The sequence below is a fragment of the Artemia sp. Qi Xiang Cuo genome, chromosome 3, assembly GCF_049724085.1.
Source record: "Artemia sp. Qi Xiang Cuo chromosome 3, ASM4972408v1, whole genome shotgun sequence".
In the NCBI taxonomy this organism is placed as follows: Eukaryota; Metazoa; Arthropoda; class Branchiopoda; order Anostraca; family Artemiidae; genus Artemia; species Artemia sp. Qi Xiang Cuo.
Genome location: NC_142796.1, coordinates 3,071,171 through 3,092,240, shown reverse-complemented (window position 1 = coordinate 3,092,240; position 21,070 = coordinate 3,071,171). Strand labels below are relative to the sequence as shown.

Sequence of the window (21,070 nt, the reverse complement as noted above, 5' to 3'; positions counted from 1 at the left end):
AGAGATTGTCAAATTGCGTATTTAGGAATGCTTTTGTAGGGAAAGCTGTCTATCACCCGTGTGTTATCCACAGTTCCATTTCTTTGAAGTCTGTGCTATCAAGAGCGGTTTCTGATTTTTTTTTTTTTTTGAACAATTGCCTTTAGCCAACAATAGTTTGAAATGAATGTGTCGGTTGATAGGATATGCGAATTGGATCATATTAAGGTGGAGAAAAAAAAGGGCTTAGCATTTGCGAATACTTCGATGTGTACTGTAAAATACACAAGTGGTGTTTGAACAGTTATGTCAATTTAAAATAGTTTAAAGTTATATTATACGAAGAAGTTGATACTAAGAGGGATGTAGATGGCAAGAAAAGAATTGTCATAACGGATAGCTTTACTTCTTCGATGTGTTCCGTATAATACATAAGTGGTGGGGTGATGGGAACGGGGTGTCTTAGAGTACTTATAGTGTTGTACTGTGTGTCTAGGAGGGGGAAATTGATTTTTGTGGACGGTGTGAAAAATACAAGTATTTAGTTAAAATAAAGCTAAGAGGAATTGGGTTTTGAGGGTGGGGTGAAAAATAGTACTTATTAAATATCCTGGTAAATATACGACTAGAAATGCTTCAGCCTAAATATGGTATTGCGTCTTTCTGAACTTTCTGGGGAGGGGGATGGAGCCAAGTATTTAGTTTAAAAAATGCTAGGAGGAATTGAGTTTTGTGGGTGGGGTGAAAAATGGTACTTATTAAATATCCTGGTAAACATACTACTAGAAATGCTTCAGCATAAATTAGACTATTGCGTCTTTCTGTCCTTTCTATGGGAGGTGGGGGGCAGGGGTAAGTATTTAGTTTAAATAATTCTAGGAGGAATTGAGTTTTGTGGGTGGGGTGAAAAATAGTACTTATTAAATATCCCGGTAAACATACGACTAAAAAAATGCTTAAGTATAAATAAGGCTATTGCGTCTTTCTGAACTTTCTGTGGGAGGTGGGAGGTGGGGGTAAGTATTTAGTTTAAATAATTCTAGGAGGAATTGAGTTTTGTGAGTGGGGTGAAATATGATACTTATTAAATATCCAGGTAAACATACGACTAGAAATGCTTCAGAATAAATAGGGATATTTCGTCTTTCTGAACATTCTGTGGGAGGTGGGGCGGGTAAGTATTTAGTTTAAATAATTCTAGAAGGAATTGAGTTTTGTGGGTGGGGTGAAAAATGGTACTTATTAAATATCCTAGTAAACATACGACTAGAAATGCTTCGGTATAAATAAGGGTATTGCGTCTTTCTGAACTTTCTGTGGGAAGTGGGGGGGGGGGGCAGGGGGAAGTATTTAGTTAAAATAAGGCTAAGAGGAATTGGGTTTTGAGGGTGGTGTGGAGCTAAGCTTCTTAGTCTCTCATAGGTGTGTGTTGTCTGAAATCTACAATTTGGGGTGGGTAGTTTGCTATTTCTAGCTTTTATGAGCTAGGTTTCATAGCCTTTTGTAGGTGTGTGTTGTCTGAAACCTATAGTTTGGGATTCTATTTGGGCTTTTCAGAGCTAGGTTTCTTAGTCTTTCATAGGTGTGGGTGGTCTGAAACCTACAATTTGGGGTGGGTAGTTTGCTATTTCCGGCTTTTATGAGCTAGGTTTCATAGCCCTTTGTATGTATGTGTTGTCTGAAACCTATAGTTTGGGATGCTATTTGGGCTTTTCAGAGCTAGGTTTCTTAGTCTCTCATAGGTGTGTGTTGTCTGAAACCTACAATTTGAGGTGGGTAGTTTGCTATTTCTGGCTTTTATGAGCTAGGTAATAAACTATTTCTGTAAAATCTGAGCTAATAAGGGTTTTTGGCCGTAAACTCTAGTTTTTGTAAGAAAATTATGGAAAATACAATTCTCTGGTTCAAATCTGAAACTTTAGTCTATTTTTCGATCGAAAAATAAAACTATTTCTATAAAATATGAGCTAATAAGGGTTTTGACCATAAACTCTAGTTTTTGTAAGAAAATTATGGAAAATACAATTCTCTGGTTCAAATCTGAAACTTAATTCTATTAACTATTTCTGTAAAATCTGAGCTAATAAGGGTTTTTGGCCATAAACTCTAGTTTTTTGTAAGAAAATTATGGAAAATACAATTCGTTGGCTCATAGGTGAAAATTAAGTCCAGTTATGGATCGAAAAATAAACTGTTTCTATAAAATCTGAGCTAATAAGGATTTTTTGCCGTAAACTCTAGTTTTTTGTAAGAAAATTATGGAAAATACAATTGTCTGGTTCAAATCTGAAACTTTAGTCTATTTTTGGATCGAAAAATAAACTATTTTTGTAAAATCTGAGCTAATAAGGGGTTTTGGCCGTAAACACTAGTTTTTTGTAAGCAAATTATGGAAAATACAACTTTCTGGTTCAAATCTGAAACTTTAGTCTATTTTTGGATCGAAAAATAAAACTATTTCTATAGAATCTGAGCTATAAAATGGTTTTTGACCGTAAACTCTAGTTTTTTTTTGTAAGAAAATTATGGAAAATACAATTCGTTGGCTCTTAGGTGAAAATTAAGTCCATTTATGGATCGAAAAATAAACTATTCCTATAAAATCTGAGCTAATAAGGGTTTGTTGCAGTAAACTCTAGTTTTTTGTAAGAAAATTATGGAAAAAACAATTCTCTGATCCAAATCTGAAACTTTAGTCTATTTTTGGATCTAAAAATAAACTATTTCTGTAAAATCTAAGCTAATAATGGTTTTTGACCGTAAACTATAGTTTTTTTTTGTAAGAAAATTATGGAAAATACAATTTGTTGGCTAATAGGTGAAAATTAAGTCCAGTTATGGATCGAAAAATAAACTATTTCTGTAATGTCTGAGCTAATTAGGGTTTTTGACCTTAAACTCTAGTTTTTTGTGAGAAAATTATGGAAAATACAATTTTCTGGTTCAAATCTGAAACTTGATTCTATTTTTGGTTCGAAATATAAACTCTTTCTGTAAAATCTGATCTAATAAGGGTTTTTGACCATAAACTCTAGTTTTTTGTAAGACAATTAAGGAAAATACAATTGTCTGGTTCAAATCTGAAACTCTAGTCTATTTTTGGATCGAAAAATAAAACCATTTCTATAAAATCTAAGCTAATAAGGGTTTCGACTGTAAACTCTAGTTTTTGTAAGAAAATTATGGAAAATACAATGCTCTGGTTCAAATCTGAAACTTAATTCTATTAACTATTTCTATAAAATCTGAGCTAATAAGGGTTTTCGGCCATAAACTCTAGTTTTTGTAAGAAAATTATGGAAAATGCAATTCGTTGGCTCATAGGTGAAAATTAAGTCCAGTTATGGATCGAAAAATAAACTATTTCTATAAAATTTGAGCTAATAAGGATTTTTTGCCGTAAACTCTAGTTTTTTGTAAGAAAATTATGGAAAAATACAATTGTCTGGTTCAAATCTGAAACTTTAGTCTATTCTTGGATCGAAAAATAAACTATTTCTGTAAAATCTGAGCTAAAAAAGGGTTTTTGGCCGTAAACTCTAGTTTTTTGTAAGAAAATTATGGAAAATACAATTCTCTGGTTCAAATCTGAAACTTTAGTCTATATATGGATCGAAAAATAAAACTATTTCTATAAAATCTGAGCTAAAAAAGGGTTTTTGACCGTAAACTCTAGTTGTTTTTTTTTGTAAGAAAGTTATCGAAAATACAATTCGTTGGCTCATAGGTGAAAATTAAGTCCAGTTATGGATCGAAAAATAAACTATTTCTATAAAATCTGAGCTAATAAGGGTTTGTTGCAGTAAACTCTAGTTTTTTGTAAGAAAATTATGGAAAAAACAATTCTCTGATGCAAATCTGAAACTTTAGTCTATTTTTGGATAGAAAAATAAGCTATTTCTGTAAAATGACAAAGCTAATAAGGGTTTTTGACCGTAAACTATAATTTTTTTTTGTAAGAAAATTATGGAAAATACAATTCGTTGGCTCATAGGTGAAAATTAAGTCCAGTTATGGACCAAAACATAAACTATTTCTGTAAAATCTGAGCTAATAAGGGTTTTTGCCCGCAAACTCTAGTTTTTTGTGAGAAAATTATGGAAAATATAATTCTCTGGTTCAAATCTGAAACTTCATTCTATTTTTGGTTCGAAAAATAAACTATTTTTGTAAAATCTGAGCTAATAAGGGTTTTTGACCATGAACTCTAGTTTTTGTAAGAAAATTATGGAAAATACCATTGTCTGGTTGAAATCTGAAACTCAAGTATATTTTTGGGTCGAAAAATAAAACTATTTCATTAAAACTTGAGCTGATAAAGTTTTTTGACTGTAAATTCGAGTTTTTTTGTAAGAAAAATTATGGAAATTACAATTCTCCTATTCTAATCTGAAAATTAAGTCTATTTTGGATCAACAAATAAAACCATTCCTATAAAAACTGAGTTAAAAGGGTTTTCGACCGTAAACTCTAGTTTCTTGTAAGAAAATTATGGAAAATACAATTCATTGGCTAATAGGTGAAAATTAAGTCCAGTTATGGATTGAAAAATAAAGTATTTCTGTAAAATCGGAGCTAATAAGGGTTTTTGGCCGTAAACTCTAGTTTTTATAAGAAAATTATGGAAAATACAATTCCCTGGTTCAAATGTGAAACTTAAGTCTATTTTTGGATCGAAAAATAAAACTATTTCCGTAAAAGCTGAGCTAATCAGGCTTTTTGACCGTAAACTCTAGTTTCTTGTAAGAAAATTATGGAAAATACAATTCTTTAGTTCAAATGTGAAACTTAAGTCCAGTTTTGGATACTCATAATGATGAGGACTGATGATTCTAATTTAATATTTTTTCCATAAAAACAGACTTTTTTTTAAACTTCGAAATTATTCAACTTTATTTATTTTTTATCTTTTTTTTGTACGTATCTTAAAATGACAAAATATGCCTACGGCTCTAACAATTGTACTCTATGATTGGTCAGAGATATGATGTGGCTTTCCCACTGGTATTCTATGTCCGGTTATTTACGCTACCTAGTCTATTGCATGTATTAAATCAGTATTTTTTACGCAGTGGAACGTTAAAAACATGTCATATCTATTAAAAATAGTAAAGATGAAACCGTTGGATGCATTGTGTTCACATGGCAGTGTTATTGTGGTATATAATGCCGACGACGAAAAGTATTTAAACTTTGAAGAAAATACAAGGGGTAGCACTATTAGAAATATATGCATGCATTATCATGACAGTATGGAATTAAATTCCTTTGGAATAGCAAAAAAATTCAACTCTTATGTTGGTGGTTATGCAAGATTGAGATCTCCAGAGATAATTGCACTCAAAGAGAATGCCAACATAAAAATAATCGTTGATGATAGAGGACAACTCCTTGCTACTGTTGCAGGTAACACATTACCTGCTGATACATCCAATCGTCAGCTTTTGGGTATTAGCATTCAACGGAAGGTCAATACAAAAAGGCCTACTCTTCTACTAATATCGTAAACCATATCTTGTCTACGTGCCGAAAATGTTACTTGTGTAAAAATAATGTTATAATAGACAGTGAAATTGCCAGAAAAATAAAAATGGCATTGTCAGAAAATATCACTATGGAATATAAAGATGAATCGATGAAAAACAAAGCACCAGCAAACGTTACTGTCATTGATCAAACAGTCAATTAACCAAATAATACCAAAGTCGAAAAACATATTGAGCCTGTTGATGAGACACCAGTAAAAATTGTGTATGACTCTAAACGGAATAGTGATTATTCTACTGATTACAAACTAAGAGAAGACAATAGCTACAATATCAAGAGAGAACATGGTGAACTATTTTATGGGACAGATTCAAAATGTCCAAAGTTAATCATTGATATTAATAATGTATCATAATTTATTTTTGTATTAATATTCTACATAGCATTATCTCATTAAAAATATATTATACATTACCTTGTTATGTGTTCATTAGTTTTAGAGTAAGCTAGCATATCAAACGTTTAGAATGTCTATTAAAACATCGGAGATGTAAGAAAAGGAATTTGCATACATCTATTGTGAGACTTATGGGATAACATTGAAAAAATCTAGCTATGAGAATGAATAAATTCTTTATTAACATCCGTTGTTGGATATGTTATTATGTCATTATGAAAAAATTGTAAGTAAGTAGGTAAGTAAGTAATTAAGTAGGTAAGTAAGTAACAAACTCTTTCTTGAATTCACCTCTTGGATGCACAATACAGGAATTTAATTCAGGAAATTATGAAAAAAAAATTGAAAAAATTCCTTATTAACATTCTTTATCGTTTGAAGTCGCTTCCTAGACAGTCAATACAGCAATTTAACAAAATCTAAGTATCAGATTGATTAAATTCTATATCAACATCCATTTCTCGGATACATGGGGATGAAATTGACAAAATCTAAGTGTTAGAGTGAATAAATTTTATTTATCAACATCTTTTATCAGTTACAACAATTATAATTAACAAAATCTAAATATTAGAGTGAATAAATTCTTTTTCAGCATCCTTTGTCGGATATGTTGGATAAAATATGCGAAGTCGACATAGCTTTATTTCATTTTTTAAGGTTAATTTAGACGAGGTTACGTGCGCGCACGTAACCTCGTCTAAATTAACTTTAAAAATCAGATAGAGCTATGTTGACTTTGCATATTTTATTCAACATATCCGACAAAGGATGCTGAAAAAGCATTTATTCACTCTGATATTTTCTTACAAGAGCCAATGAATTGTATTTTCCATAATTTTCTTACAAAAAACTAGAGTTTACGATCGAAAACCCTTTTAACTCAGATTCTATAGAAATAGCTTTATTTTTCGATCCAAAAATAGACTTAAGTTTCAGATTTGAACCAGAGAATTGTATTTTCCATAATTTTCTTACAAAAAACTAGAGTTTACGGTCAAAAACCCTTTTTAGCTTAGATTTTACGGAAATAGTTTTATTTTTCGACCCAAAAATAGACTTAAGTTTCAGATTTGAACCGGAGATTTGTATTTTCCATAATTTTCTTACAAAAAACTATAGTTTACGGTCAAAAAACCCTTTTTAGCTCAGATTTTATAGAAATAGTTTTATTTTTCGATCCAAAAATAGACTAGAGTTTCAGATTTGAACCAGACGTATGTACTTTCCATAATTTTCTTACAAAAAAACTAGAATTTATGGCCAAAAACCTTATTAGATCAGATTTTATAGAAAGACTTAATTTTTCGATCCAAAAATAGAATTGAGTTTTATATTTTAAACAGAGAATTGTATTTTCAATAATTTTCTCACAAAAAACTAGAGTTTATTGGCAAAAACCCTAATTAGCACAGACATTACAGAAATAGTTTATTTTTCGATCCATAACTGGACTTAATTTTCACCTATGAGCCAACGAATTGTATTTTCCATAATTTTGTTACAAAAAAAACTATAGTTTACGGTCAAAAACCCTTATTTTAGATTTTACAGAAATAGTTTATTTTTCGATCCAAAAATAGACTAAAGTTTCATATTTGCATCAGAGAATTGTTTTTTCCATAATTTTCTTACAAAAAACTAGAGTTTACTGCAACAAACCCTTATTAGCTCAGATTTTATAGAAATAGTTTATTTTTCGATCCATAACTGGACTGAATTTTCACCTATGAGCCAACAAATTGTATTTTCCATAATTTTCTTATAAAAAAAACTAGAGTTTCCATAATTTTCTTACAAAAAAAAACTATAGTTTACGGTCAAAAACCCTTATTAGCTTAGATTTTACAGAAATAGTTTATTTTTCGATTCAAAAATAGACTAAAGTTTCAGATTTGCATCAGGGAATTGTTTTTTCCATAATTTTCTTACAAAAAACTAGAGTTTACTGCAACAAACCCTTATTAGCTCAGATTTTATAGAAATAGTTTATTTTTCGATCCATAACTGGACTGAATTTTCACCTATGAGCCAACGAATTGTATTTTCCATAATTTTCTTAAGAAAAAAACTAGAGTTTACGGTCAAAAACCCATTTTTAGCTCAGATTTTATAGAAATAGTTTTATTTTTCGATCTAAAAATAGACTAAAGTTTCAGATTTGAACCATAAAATTGTATTTTCCATAATTTTCTGACAAAAAACTAGAGTTTACGGCCAAAAACCCTTATTAGCTCAGATTTTATATAAATGGTATATTTTTCGATCCAAAAAAAAAGACTAAAGTTTCAGATTTGAACCAGACAATTGTATTTTTCCATAATTTTCTTACAAAAAACTAGAGTTTACGGCAAAAAATCCTTATTAGCTCAAATTTTATAGAAACAATTTATTTTTCGATCCATAACTGGACTTAATTTTCACCTATGAGCCAACGAATTGTATTTTCCATAATTTTCTTACAAAAAACTAGAGTTTATGGCCAAAAACCCTTATTAGCTCAGATTTTACAGAAATAGTTAATAGAATTAAGTTTCAGATTTGAACCAGAGAAATGTATTTTCCATAATTTTCTTACAAAATATAGAGTTTACGGTCAAAACCCTTATTAGCTCAGATTTTATAGAAATAGTTTTATTTTTCGATCCAAAAATAGACTACAGTTTCAGATTTGAACCAGAGAATTGTATTTTCCATAATTTTCTTACAAAAAAACTAGAGTTTACGGTCAAAAACCCTTATTAGCTCAGATTTTATAAAAATAGTTTATTTTTCGAACCAAAAATAGAATTAAGTTTCAGATTTGAACCAGAGAATTGTATTTTCCATAATTTTCTCACAAAAAACTAGAGTTTACGGGCAAAAACCCTTATTAGCTCAGATATTACAGAAATAGTTTATTTTTCGATCCAATACTGGACTTAATTTTCACCTATGAGCCAACGAATTGTAATTTCCATAGTTTTCTTACAAAAAAAACTATAGCTTACGGTCAAAAACCCTTATTAGCTCAGATTTTACAGAAATAGTTTATTACCTATCTCATAAGAGCCACAAATAGCAAAATACCAACCCTAAATTGTAGGTATAAGACAACACACACCTATGAGAGATTAAGAAACCTAGCTCTGAAAAGACAGAAATAGCAAACTACCCACCTCAAACTGGAGGTTTCAGACAACAATCACATACGAAATACTAAGAAACCTAGATCTGACAAGCCCAAATAGCATCCCAAACTATAAGTTTTAGACAACACTCATCTACAAAAGGCTATGAAACCTAGCTCATAAAAGCCGGAAATAGCAAACTACCCAGCCCAAATTGTAGGTTTCAGACAACACACACCTATGAGAGAATAAGAAACCTAGCTCTGAAAAGCCCAAATAGCATCCCAAACTATAGGTTTCAGACTACACACACCTACAAAAGGCTATGAAACCTAGCTCATAAAATCAAGAAATAGCAAACTACCCACCCCAAATTGTAGGTTGCAGACAACACACACCTATGAGAGACTAAGAAACCTAGCTCCACACCACCCTCAAAACCCAATTCCTCTTAGCATTATTTTAACTAAATACTTACCCCCACCTCCACCCCCCCGCCCCCACCTCCCCAGGAGTATCAGAAAGATACTATTGTCATATTTATGCTGAATTATTTCTATTCGTATATTTACTAGGATATTTAATAAGTACCATTTTTCCCCCAAACCACAAAACTTAGTTCCTCCTTTAATTATTGTAACTAAATACTTACCCCCGCCCCCCCCCACCCATAGAAAGTTCAGAAAGACGAAATAGCCTTATTTATGCTGAAGCATTTCTAGTCGTATGTTTACCTGGATATTTAATAAGTATCATTTTTCACCCCACTCACAAAACTCAATTCCTCCTAGAATTATTTAAAATAAATACTTAACCCCGCCTCCCACCTCCCATAGAAAGTTCAAAAGGACGCTATACCCTTATTTATGCTGAAGCATTTTTTTCGTCGTATGTTTACCGTGATATTTAATAAGTACCATTTTTCTCCCCACCCACAAAGCACTATTCCTCCTCGCATTATTTTAACTAAATAATTAACCCCACCCCCTACCTCCCCCAGATAGTTCAGAACGACGCAATAGAATTATTTATGCTGAATCATTTCTAGTCGTATGTTTACCAGGATATTTAATAAGTACCATTTTTCACCCCACCCACAAAACTCAATTCCTCCTAGAACTATTTAAACTAAATACTTGGCTCCATCCCCTCCCCAGAAAGTTCAGAAAGACGCAATACCATATTTATGCTGAAGCATTTCTAGTCGTATGTTTACCTGGATATTTAATAAGTACCATTTTTCACCCCACCCTCAAAACCCAAGTCCTCTTAGCATTATTTTAACTAAATACTTGCATTTTTCACATCGTCCACAAAACTAAATTTCCCCCTCCTAGACCCACAGTACAACACTATAAGTACTCTAAGACACCCCGCTCCCATCACCCCACCACTTATGTATTATACGGAACACATCGAAGAAGTAAAGCTATCCGTTATTACAATTCTTTTCTTGCCATCTACATCCCTCTTAGTATCAACTTCTTCGTATGGTATAACGTTAAACTATTTTAAATTGACAACACTGTTCAAACACCACTTGTGTATTATACAGTACACATCGAAGTATTCGCAAATGCTAAACCCTTTTTTTCTCCACCTTAATATGATCAAATTCGCATATCCTATCAACCGACACATTCATATCAAACTATTGTTGGCTAAAGGCAATTGTTCAAAAAAATCAGAAACCGCTCTTGATAGCACAGACTTCAAAGAAATGGAACTGCAGATAAACACGGGTGATAGACAGCTTTCCCTACAAAATCATTCCTAAATACACAATTTGACAATCTCTAGTTTTCGAGTTTGGCAATGTGCATGTGAAACTGTGTGAGGGAGTTCTGACTCTCTTTGAAAAGGTGTAGAGCTTCTATAGAATAACATGGTATTTCCTAGTGCTTCTATAGAAGTATAACATAGCACTCTACTCTCTTTCTATGGCTGTAATGAAAGAGAGCTTTTTATTGTTTAAAAAAAATAGAGTTGTGAGAAAGTCAAACTTTAGCGTAAACAGCGAGGTGTTGAGGAGGGAACCGCCCCTTTCATATATGGAATAATTTCTGTTCGTTTTAAGTTTTAACGTCGTTCCTTACTTTCAGTTAAAAAAAAATTGTTTTTTTTTTTTTTTTTAAGAAAACAAACAGATATTAAATATTAACAGGGTGAAAAGCAAAAAAGGACGGACCAATAAATAAAATCCCAATATGCGAAAGCCTTTATTCCAATAAATGCTTTCGGATGTAAATCCGAAAATACTGGGATTTTTGTTATTACTTTTGAATATATAGTTTTTTTGTAGTTAAATCAAAAAAAAGTTTCTTTTCAACTGAGAGTAAGAAGCAACGTTAAAACTTAAAACGAACAGAAATTATTCCGTATATGAATGGGGCTGTCCCCTCCTCAACGCCTCGCGCTTTACGCTAATTTTTTTTATTGTTTACAAAAATAGAGTTGTGGGAAAGTCAAACTTTAGCGTAAAGAGAGAGGCGTTGAGGATGGGACAGACCCTTTCATATACGGAATAATTTCTGTTCGTTTTAAGTTTTAAGGTCGCTCCTTACTTTCAGTTAAAAAAACTTTTTTCTTTTATTTAACTTTTGAACATTTTTGAATAAATGCAGGTTTTGATTTTGACTCATTTTACATGAATAATCAACACCAAATTTGCATATTAATTTTAATTTTATTTTGTTAAATGGCTTTTAATTTTATTTACGAACGTTTGTATTAGTAATAAATATGCTTAACTTACGAATTAACTCACTTAAAGATCTTCTATATTCACATATTTTTAATACGTATATTAGGGGGTTCGCCCCCTAGTCAATACCACGTTCTTTACCCTAAATTTCAGATTTTGTTCCAATTCTCTAAAAATGACCCCTTAATCACAAAGGCCGTTAATGAGAATAAATAGCTCTTATGAATTTACTAAAAAATCTTTGGCTTAAAGAGCGAGGTATTGACTAGGGGGCGAACCCAATCATATACGTAATATTTCCTGTTCGTTTTAAGTTTTGATGTTGCTTCTTAGTTTCAGTTGAAAAACTTTTTTTTTTTATTTCTTATCTTTTTTAAATAATGATGGGAAATCTGGTGCCCCCTTCATAGCAATGTCCCTTCCCTCATGAAAAATTCCTCCGTGTAAAGATTCTCCCACATAACCCCCGACCATCCCATCCCCCACTACCAAAAAAAATCCCCTCGGAAAACGTCTGTATACTTCCCATAACCAAGACTATAAGTTAAAAATGGGTAAAGTTCATAACTTTCAGCCCTCCTCCCGGGGACTTTGAGGGATTAAGTCATCCTAAAAGACATATTTATCATATTTTCGACCATGCTGAACAAAATGGCTATCTCAAAATTTTGATCGGGTGACATTGGAAAAAAATGAGCGTGGGAGGGGGCCTAGGTGCCCTCCATTTTTTGGTCACTTAAAAGAGTACTAGAAATTTTAATTTCCTTTCCAATGAGCCCTCCCACGATATTCTAGGACAACTGGGTCGATACGATCACCCCTGAGAAAAAAAAAACAAAAAACAAACAAAAACAAATAAACACGCATACGCGATCTTTCTTCTGGCAAAAAATACAAAATTCCACATTTTTGCAGATAGGAGCTTGAAACCTCTAGAGTAGGGTTCTCTGTTACGCTACATCTGATGGTGTAATTTTCATTAAGGCTCTGAAACTTTTAGGGTGTTTTCCCCTTTTTTTTCGAAAATCAGCCAAATTTTCTCAGGCGATTAACTTTTGATGGGTAGGACTGAAATTGATGAAACTTATATATTTGAAATCATCATTAAAATCCTATTCTTTTGATGTAACTGTTGGTATCAAAATCCCGTTTTTTAGAGTTTCGATTACTATTGAGCCGGGGTGCTCCTTACTTACAGTTCGTTACCACGAACCGTTAGATGCTGTGAAAATCTTTTCCCGTTTTTCATATGTTTTGGTTTCAAATGCATGTTTTTCAAAGAAAGGATTTGGACTACAATAATTAAAAAGACTTTTTTCGTGACAATTTCGCTAAAACTTAGATCTATAACTGATTCTATTGGACTAAACACACCAATTTTGATTGATTCTGTCCATTTTTCATGTCTTGTTTGGTTTACAAGATATTTAGAATATTCTGTTTTGTTTTCATATTACGTTATTTGTTTTAATTTTTTTTATCTCGGCTACTAGAAAAAAAAACTATTTTCGTAGAAACTACTGGCCCTGAATCATATTCAAAAATCCCAAAACATATCTAATAGATTTTCCACTCTTCTCTTAATTTCTCTCAACTCCTACTGAAATACCTCAGTCGACTTACTCTTACCTCTTGCTGTTTTTCTCTCGACGAGGTTCCGTGAAGACCTGATTTATGATAATGCTCAATAACTTCCCAATTTGATTTTCGAGTTGGCTGAGAACAAGTTGTTCCAGGTGTGCTTACTTCAGCAGCTGAACTAGGGCCAAGGCTATAAACACTCGTTGTGTAGTTGCCATTGGCTGGATTTCTTGACTGTCTAAGGCTTGACGGACGTTGTATTGATTGAGTTGCGCTCGTAATAGATTCCTGAAAAACAGTTTTTCAGCCATCAAGATATGGGGAAGCCTTGGATATAGTTGAGCCTTAACTATAACTATACATTGTACTATGTATTACATTTGTCTGTTAAAGCCGTATATTTGTTTACCTTCCGCTATAGACAGTAAATTTTGAAATATAGATATTTTCTTCACAAATGTTTTAACCTTCATATACTTAGTACTCCTTTTCCAATTTAGCACCATAGAAAAAAAAATCTGAAAATAGCCAAAAGGTTAATTCTTAGCTAATTAAAAAAGAGATCTAGAGATATGAGTTTAAAATCCAGTCAGATATGTTGGTTACAAGGTCATATTTTAACAATCCTCAGAAAACAGCAGTTACAAAATTTTCTAGAAAGGCCATCGAATTAGGAATTTCCAAGAAACACTCGGAAAGCTGAAAATTTATTTTGTAACCAAACAGTTATTCATAGAATTCAGTATACTCAGCAAAATAGTTTTAGATTGATAGTAGGGTCTATAAACTAAAATAAACTTTATTTTTCGAAAGGCGTTTCCTATTTTTGAGTTATAGGTGAAGGGATTATAACCAAAACTGTTTGACGCTCTTATAAAACAAAGAAAAGAGAATGGAGATTGTGCTAATATAGAATCATGAGAAAAGTAACCTGAATAGCGAAAGTAGTATCAAGAGGGGGGGCCTCCCATTTTTCCATGAAAGCACAACAAATGTTAAGAAGTGCAAAATTCTAATAATGCTTCTCTGGCTGAGCAACTTTTTATTCAAGATTTCCGAAAATTACTTCATAGTTCTCCCCATCCTATTTGAATGAATTTTTTGGGAGCCCTGGTAGCTAAGAGACAATTAAGAAAGGGCTGTAAACATAAAGCCTTGGAAATTTTATTTCCCCCCAGAAAAAAATATTTCTTTTGAACGTTCTAGGAAACAGGTGCTTGGGAAGATCATCAAGGCAAGTACTCATTTTAGCTGAACTCTAGGTAAATCACCTTCACCGACAAGAGTTCCTCCACTTTACAAAAATTAGACGCCTGTACAACTCACCCATTCCATAGTTTTCGTTAGTTGATTGAAACCTATTGTGGTTGACCTATACTTAGATTAAGATTAGGAAAGTAATTTTTCTAGGGTTGGATTGGGCCCAAACTTCACCCCTCCTCACTTACAAAACTTGAAAGTTCTAGGACAACATGTTGGACGAAATCATAACATCAGCACTAAAATCGACTTGGCAGATGTCCATGTCGAATTATCTGCTTCTTCTTTTGTCGTTTCACAGCGTGAAAAATTTTCCTCACACGATTTTCCTTTTTCCTTTCGTGGAATTTTATTTTTCCGTTTAAATGTTTTCGCCAAATATTAAAAGATTTGACCAAAAACCTATTTTAGGAATATGCCAATAAGTAATAACAATTAAATTTATGAAGTCATTACTCAATCATGTTTTTCATCCCTCAATTCATCCCTCAATGAGAATTAGTCCACCAAAGTAATCCTCTGAACCTTTAGTACTTCATCCAGCCCAGCTATACACCCAAGATGCCAATTAGGTCATATAAAGTGATGTTGTTCCCCTCCCCTCCAAAATAGTTTCCCAAGGCTATGTCCCATTTTTATTTGATAAATATACGGGTAAAGATTTACCCACTTAAGTTCACTCCAAGTGTCAAAGAGTTAATTAACTAAACATCTCATTAAATTGTAATAATTTTCTAGCCCTTATCCACTACCTTCGATCTGGATGCAAATTCTCTTGAATTTTTATTATAGATTCCCTCCAGAATTTTCTAGTTCCAAAAGCTTTCACAATTCTGTCGCTTAGCACTTTCTAAACAAAGCTAATGTTTGAATAAAATGTTTTCTTTTTTTCACTAGAGTTCAAAACATAGCTCTTCTATTAATTAATTATAAAAAAATTTTCCACAAAATAAGTTTTTTAAGTAAAGAACTCCATTAAACCAAAAATGAGCAAAAATAGAATCAAATAATCTTTAAAGCATAAAACTACCACAAATCAGCATCAACAAGTAAATGAAACCCAAAATGACCAGAAATTACAATAAATTACACAGTCAAACGTAAAACGAGTAGAAATTAACAAGACTTGGGCTCAAAACCCCTAAGCCTTTGAGAAGCCAGAACATAATTTGCACTTTACTGAAAAAATACAAATGGATGTGCATTGTCAATTTAATATACATGTGCTGATATTTATTCTTTAAAATATTAATTAGTTTTGATTTATTAAAGTTACAAAAGTGAAAACACTAAAAAAAATTTAATGGGGTTTATGTTAGGCAATTTGTTCATTGTTCACATATAGTATGTGTTATTGAGAAAACGTACGCATGTTTGACTTCTACTTTCCCAAAAACCGAAGGGCATTTGCGTGAGTCTGTCAGGGAATGTCCAGGGGAGTGTTGAGCTAGACCTAATATATTATGTGTATGTGGGTTTTCAAAAGAGCATAACTCAGGAAGTACTGAGTATATTAATTTGGAACTTTCAGGAAATGATAAGGGAGATGATCAATTGACCAAAAAGGCAATATTTGAACGCTACTACTATTACAACTACTACTGCTTCTATCACTATCATGACTACTACTACTGCTACTACTATGACTAAAACTAATACTTCTGTAGCGAGTACTACTGAGGCTATGGATATTAGAACAGACATCTGAGGAAACACTGAGAAGAAAGTTGAACTAAATGAAAACATACGATGTACATACAGATTGCTGATAAGCTTTGGAATAGCTTATCCTATCAAGAGGCCACTTCAGGGGCATCATGAGTGGGATGTTCAGTTGACCAAAAGGCAAAATGTACCTATGTCGTAATTCGTATATAGAAAAACAGTTTTATTAACTCTATTTGGTACAACATATAAAAATTCACATCTATTCGCCTTTAACGTCGGTAACTAACTAATTATTTTCATTCAATGGAGCGCAATTCCCCACCCAGGCTTACATCTCGTTTCAGAGTTCAAGGTTATTTATTAAACTTCAGAATATATAATAAGTTAGCAATTGAGTTTAAATAGAATCAACACATTCCTCTAACAGGTAAGGTAACACTCTATTTTAGTTTCACCACATATCCTGCAAACGCTTCGCTTCCTCGGCATGAACACGAATCCAACTCACTCATGATTTGATAGTAGATGTCGGGCCAGAAGTAAAAACTAAGCAAAATACTCGCTGTTGCGTTACGGCCTCGATGAACCAACTTTGGGGAAGTTCGAGCCGAACAATGATATTGCAGGACTAGCCGACTACGGTAGTCCTCTGGTACAATCAGTTGGAAATAAGTTGAAACATCCTTTTTTTTTGCACGCCGTTATAAGAGACCGTCCCAAAGCTCAAAATGGGCTCCCTTTTTATCTGCCTGGTTAGTGACTAGTAAGTTTAAAAAAAGGGCGAGTTCAATGTCCTTCTGCTGACTTTCTTTGAAGTCTTGGATCGGATCGGTCTTTCCTTTTCCTTCGAGGGCCTTCTTCAGGAATATGGGCAAGGACTTGGTACTAGGCAAGGACTTTTGTATCTATAAAGATACAAAATAAACATAATTTTTTTTCTATTTAGAACAGACGGGACAATGCATCAGCATTCCCGTTTTCTTGCCCACTCCGACAATGAATATCAAAGTGGTACTCTTGGAGTGCCAGGGACCGTCGTGTCCCTTTCTTAGTTTGCTGGCACGGAGCGTCTCGGCGGCTGGATCCTGTTGATTCTGTTTCGGCATTCAGAGGTTTGTTCGCGGGTTTAACGTGTTGTGCTTGCTTCGGATCCATTTCTTTCCTAGAAAACTTATGTGAGCTTCCTTTCAAACCTTCACTTCTGTCATCTTTACGGGCTAGAAAGAAGTTTTCAGCTGCCTTGCAGGCAGCACCGAGAGTCGGGTCCTCAAGTTCTCTCAACCGGATGCGTAGCTGTTCATTATTGATGGAAGTGATGTATTGCTCTACCACCAGTTTTCTAAGGATATCGGCAATCTTCGTTCTCAGCCCATCTGTGGTCACGATCGATCTGTAGTTGGCGACGTCCAACCATTTGGTCAGCAACTGTTCTAGCTTCTTACCGTATTCGATAAATGACTGCTCTGCTTCATTCTGGGCCGTACGGAATATCTTGCGATAGGTTTCAGAAGTCACTCGAAATCTTCTCAGAATAGCTTCTTTTACAAAGAAGCTATTCTTCTCAGAATAGCTTCTATCAATGCTACTACAACTACCACTGCTACAAATATCGCACTACCCCATTTAGAATATTAAGAGGAAATTTGAACTAAATCAACAGACAATATGTGAATGCTCATTTTCAAAATAGCGTATCTCAAGAATTGATTTAGATATTAAGTTGCAACTTTCAGAGAATGCTTAAAGGGGAGAATCATCTCACCAAAAGGCAAAAAGTGCACACTACTGTTAAAACTACTGTTACTGCTACATTTACTACTACTACTACTACTTCTATTGCAACTGCTTATAGGGCTAAGAGCATCGAGATTAAAATTTCAAGAAGTTTATGAACATACAGGTTATCAAAAGGACATATCAGAAGTATCATAGCAATGGCTAATTGTATTAAACTGAAACTTCCAGGACTTGATGAGAGGGATATTTAACTGACCAAAAGACATTATTTTAATACTACTGCTGCTAGTGGTATCACCGTCATTCAATACTATTACTAGTAATATCAATACTACTACTGTGACTACTATTACAACTATGCCTAAGGGTACGAAGGAGATATTTTCAATAAATTTTGAGGGGGGAAGCAGAACTGAATCAGAACACGCCCTCGGTTTGTAGGTTGTCAAAAGGGTGTAACAGCAGTATCTTAGGAACAGTTTGGTGTGTGAAGTTAAAACTAAGAGGGTTTGTTATGAGGGATGTTGACCTAACCAACAGAAAATATTTGCATCCTGATTCTACTGCTTCTACTCATACTACCGCTACTGTTACTATTATTAATACTTCTATGACTACTATTTCCACTAAAGATTAGGCTACTACAAATAATTCTACAGTTATTACTACTACTACTGCTATTAAAACAAAGGATATTAAGGCGAAAATTTTTGGATATATAGAAACTGTATGGAACTAATCGAAACACGTTATGCCCACACAGATTGTCAAGCGGACGCATCAGAAATGCTTCAGGAATGGTTGACGGTATGTATTAAGATGAAAATCTTAGCGTGTGTTGAAGGGGATGTTGAAAAAAACCAGAGGTGCTACGCACCTACTGCTACTAATTCTGCTAATTGCTACTGTGAAAGCTAAGGGTATTGAGGTGAAGCTTTTAAGGAATATTTAGGCGGATGTTGAACCAAATCAAAAGAAAAAGTATGAGCATGTGGACTTTCAAAAAGGTTACAAAGCAATATCTGAAGAACGACTTATATTAATAATAAATACCTTTAAGAGTAAGTTGTGGGAGATTTTGGACTAGCCAGAAGGCACTATATGTATATTTTTGATACTACCACTACAGTTAATGTATCTAATGACGCTAAAGGTATTAAAATGAAACTTCTAGGGAAAGTTTAGGAGTTTCAATTAAAGGAAAAAAAAATTATGCATCCAGGTTTTCAAAAGGGCATATAAGAAATATCAAAGGTATCACCACTCTATAATAGCTAGAAATAACATTGAAACTTTTAAAAGAGCTAATTCGATTCAAAATTAAAAGTTCTGATGCCCTTTTTAAGAGTAAAAAGAGATTGCAAGGCAAGCAGCCTTTCTTTCAAGCCCATTCATTTTCCAAACGTCGCAAGTCTAAATTTTGAGACAGCCATTTTGTTCAGCATAGCAAACTGGTCCAGCAACTATGTCTCTAGGGATATTAGGCATGTCAACCCCCCTCTCCCATTATGCCTTAAAACCTAAATGTTACTTTTAAATAAATAAAAAGGCACTGTGTTTATGGTTGCCAATAAGACACTTTAGCGGTATATCGAGAACGACTGGGGGTATTAAGTTGAAACTTTAGGGGCCACTACTATTACTATTTCTGCTCTTACAATTCAAATAAATAAAAAGAGTGTAAGTGTATCCAGGTTGTCAAAGAGCATGCATAGAATCTCTTGGGAATGATATTAAGTTTTGTTTTTCAGGTCATGTTTAGTAGCTACAAAATTTGTGTCAGGATTCAAAATTGTTGAAAAAGTTTTTCCAACATACAAATAGTAACCCATGCTATAGATTTTTATAGAAAAAGACTGAAAAGATATAAAATATTATTTTTCTACGAAAAAGACTATGTCAATGAAAAACGAGCAGAAATTAATTTAAAAAACTTTTCCCACAAAACAAATTTTTCAAAGAAAAGTAAAGAGCTCCATTAAGCCAAGAATGAGCAAAAATAAAGTAAAGTAATCTTCCAAACATAAAACTACCACAAATCCCTATCAATAAATAAACAAAATTCAAAACGAACAGAAACCATCCTTTCTATAAAAACCTTATATACCCCCAGGGCGTTACTTAAATCTTGCCCTGAGGGCTGTGCAGGAGGGGGGGGAGTTCATACTCAAAGATGTAATTTTCGGACTTTCCAACTACGCTGAACAAAATGGTTATCCCAAAATTTTGATTGGATGTGTTCGGGTAAATGATGGGCGCGGTGCGGGGGCTATGTGCCCTTCAAATACTTTAGACTATTAAAAAGGCCACTAACCCTCTTAATTTACCATTGAATGAGCCCCTTTTGAAGTTTCTATGACAACTCCTTCTATACGAAGCTCCCTGTTTAAAAAAAAATACATTGTGCCAACATCGTTCTTTACTTAGGCAGCGCTATTCCACTGCACTATGTGTACAATCATTTTTTGTTCTATTACTGCATAACTTACGCTTCTCCTGAACGATCTAGAAATGTAGTCCAAGATATAATTTAGACATCTTCCAGAAAAATTTATTATGAAACCAAAATTCTTAAAGAGTTTGATGGCAATTGTGGCAATTAAAATTTGAAGAATTGTGGCAATGACAATATATTTTTGTGGTAAATTAGGAAAAATTTCTCAAATTGATCGGTTGAAAGCCTTAGGATTGGAAAACTAGCATTGTGCAGTTATTTACTTTCCATGAAAGTTGACAAAAAATGTTAATTTTTTTTTATCAACTAAAACCCTCTTTAATCTGTTTGTCAGGAAACATTATTCAAAGCCCAAAAACGCACGTGCAAGGTAATCTACCCTGAGATCCTTCTTAGGGAATGATGGCTACCTAAAGGATATAATATAGCTTGGCAAATAGGAGGACTTACAAAACAATAAAACAGCGATTCAAAGACCTTAAAAAAGTGTGCATAGTTAGATCAATCCATCCCTTGAGATTCATCTAACAGATCCCCTTTCTGGGAAAATTAAAAAAAAATTATTGAATAAATTTTCATTAGGAAAAAAAATAATTACCGTTGCGAATTGGGTCCCTGTATTTTTATCTCCT

At 33.2% G+C, this 21,070-nt stretch overlaps 1 protein-coding gene across 1 annotated transcript in view; it reads right to left on the bottom strand.

Annotated features, from left to right (window-relative positions):
- Positions 1-21,070, bottom strand: part of LOC148953655 (adenylate cyclase type 5-like) — a 244,088-nt gene that overhangs the window by 117,801 nt on the left and 105,217 nt on the right. Inside the window, exon 3 of the mRNA XM_089087272.1 lies at positions 13,367-13,606. Within this exon, the coding sequence (XP_088943398.1) occupies positions 13,367-13,606 (240 nt within the window). The remainder of the gene's footprint in view (positions 1-13,366; positions 13,607-21,070) is intronic.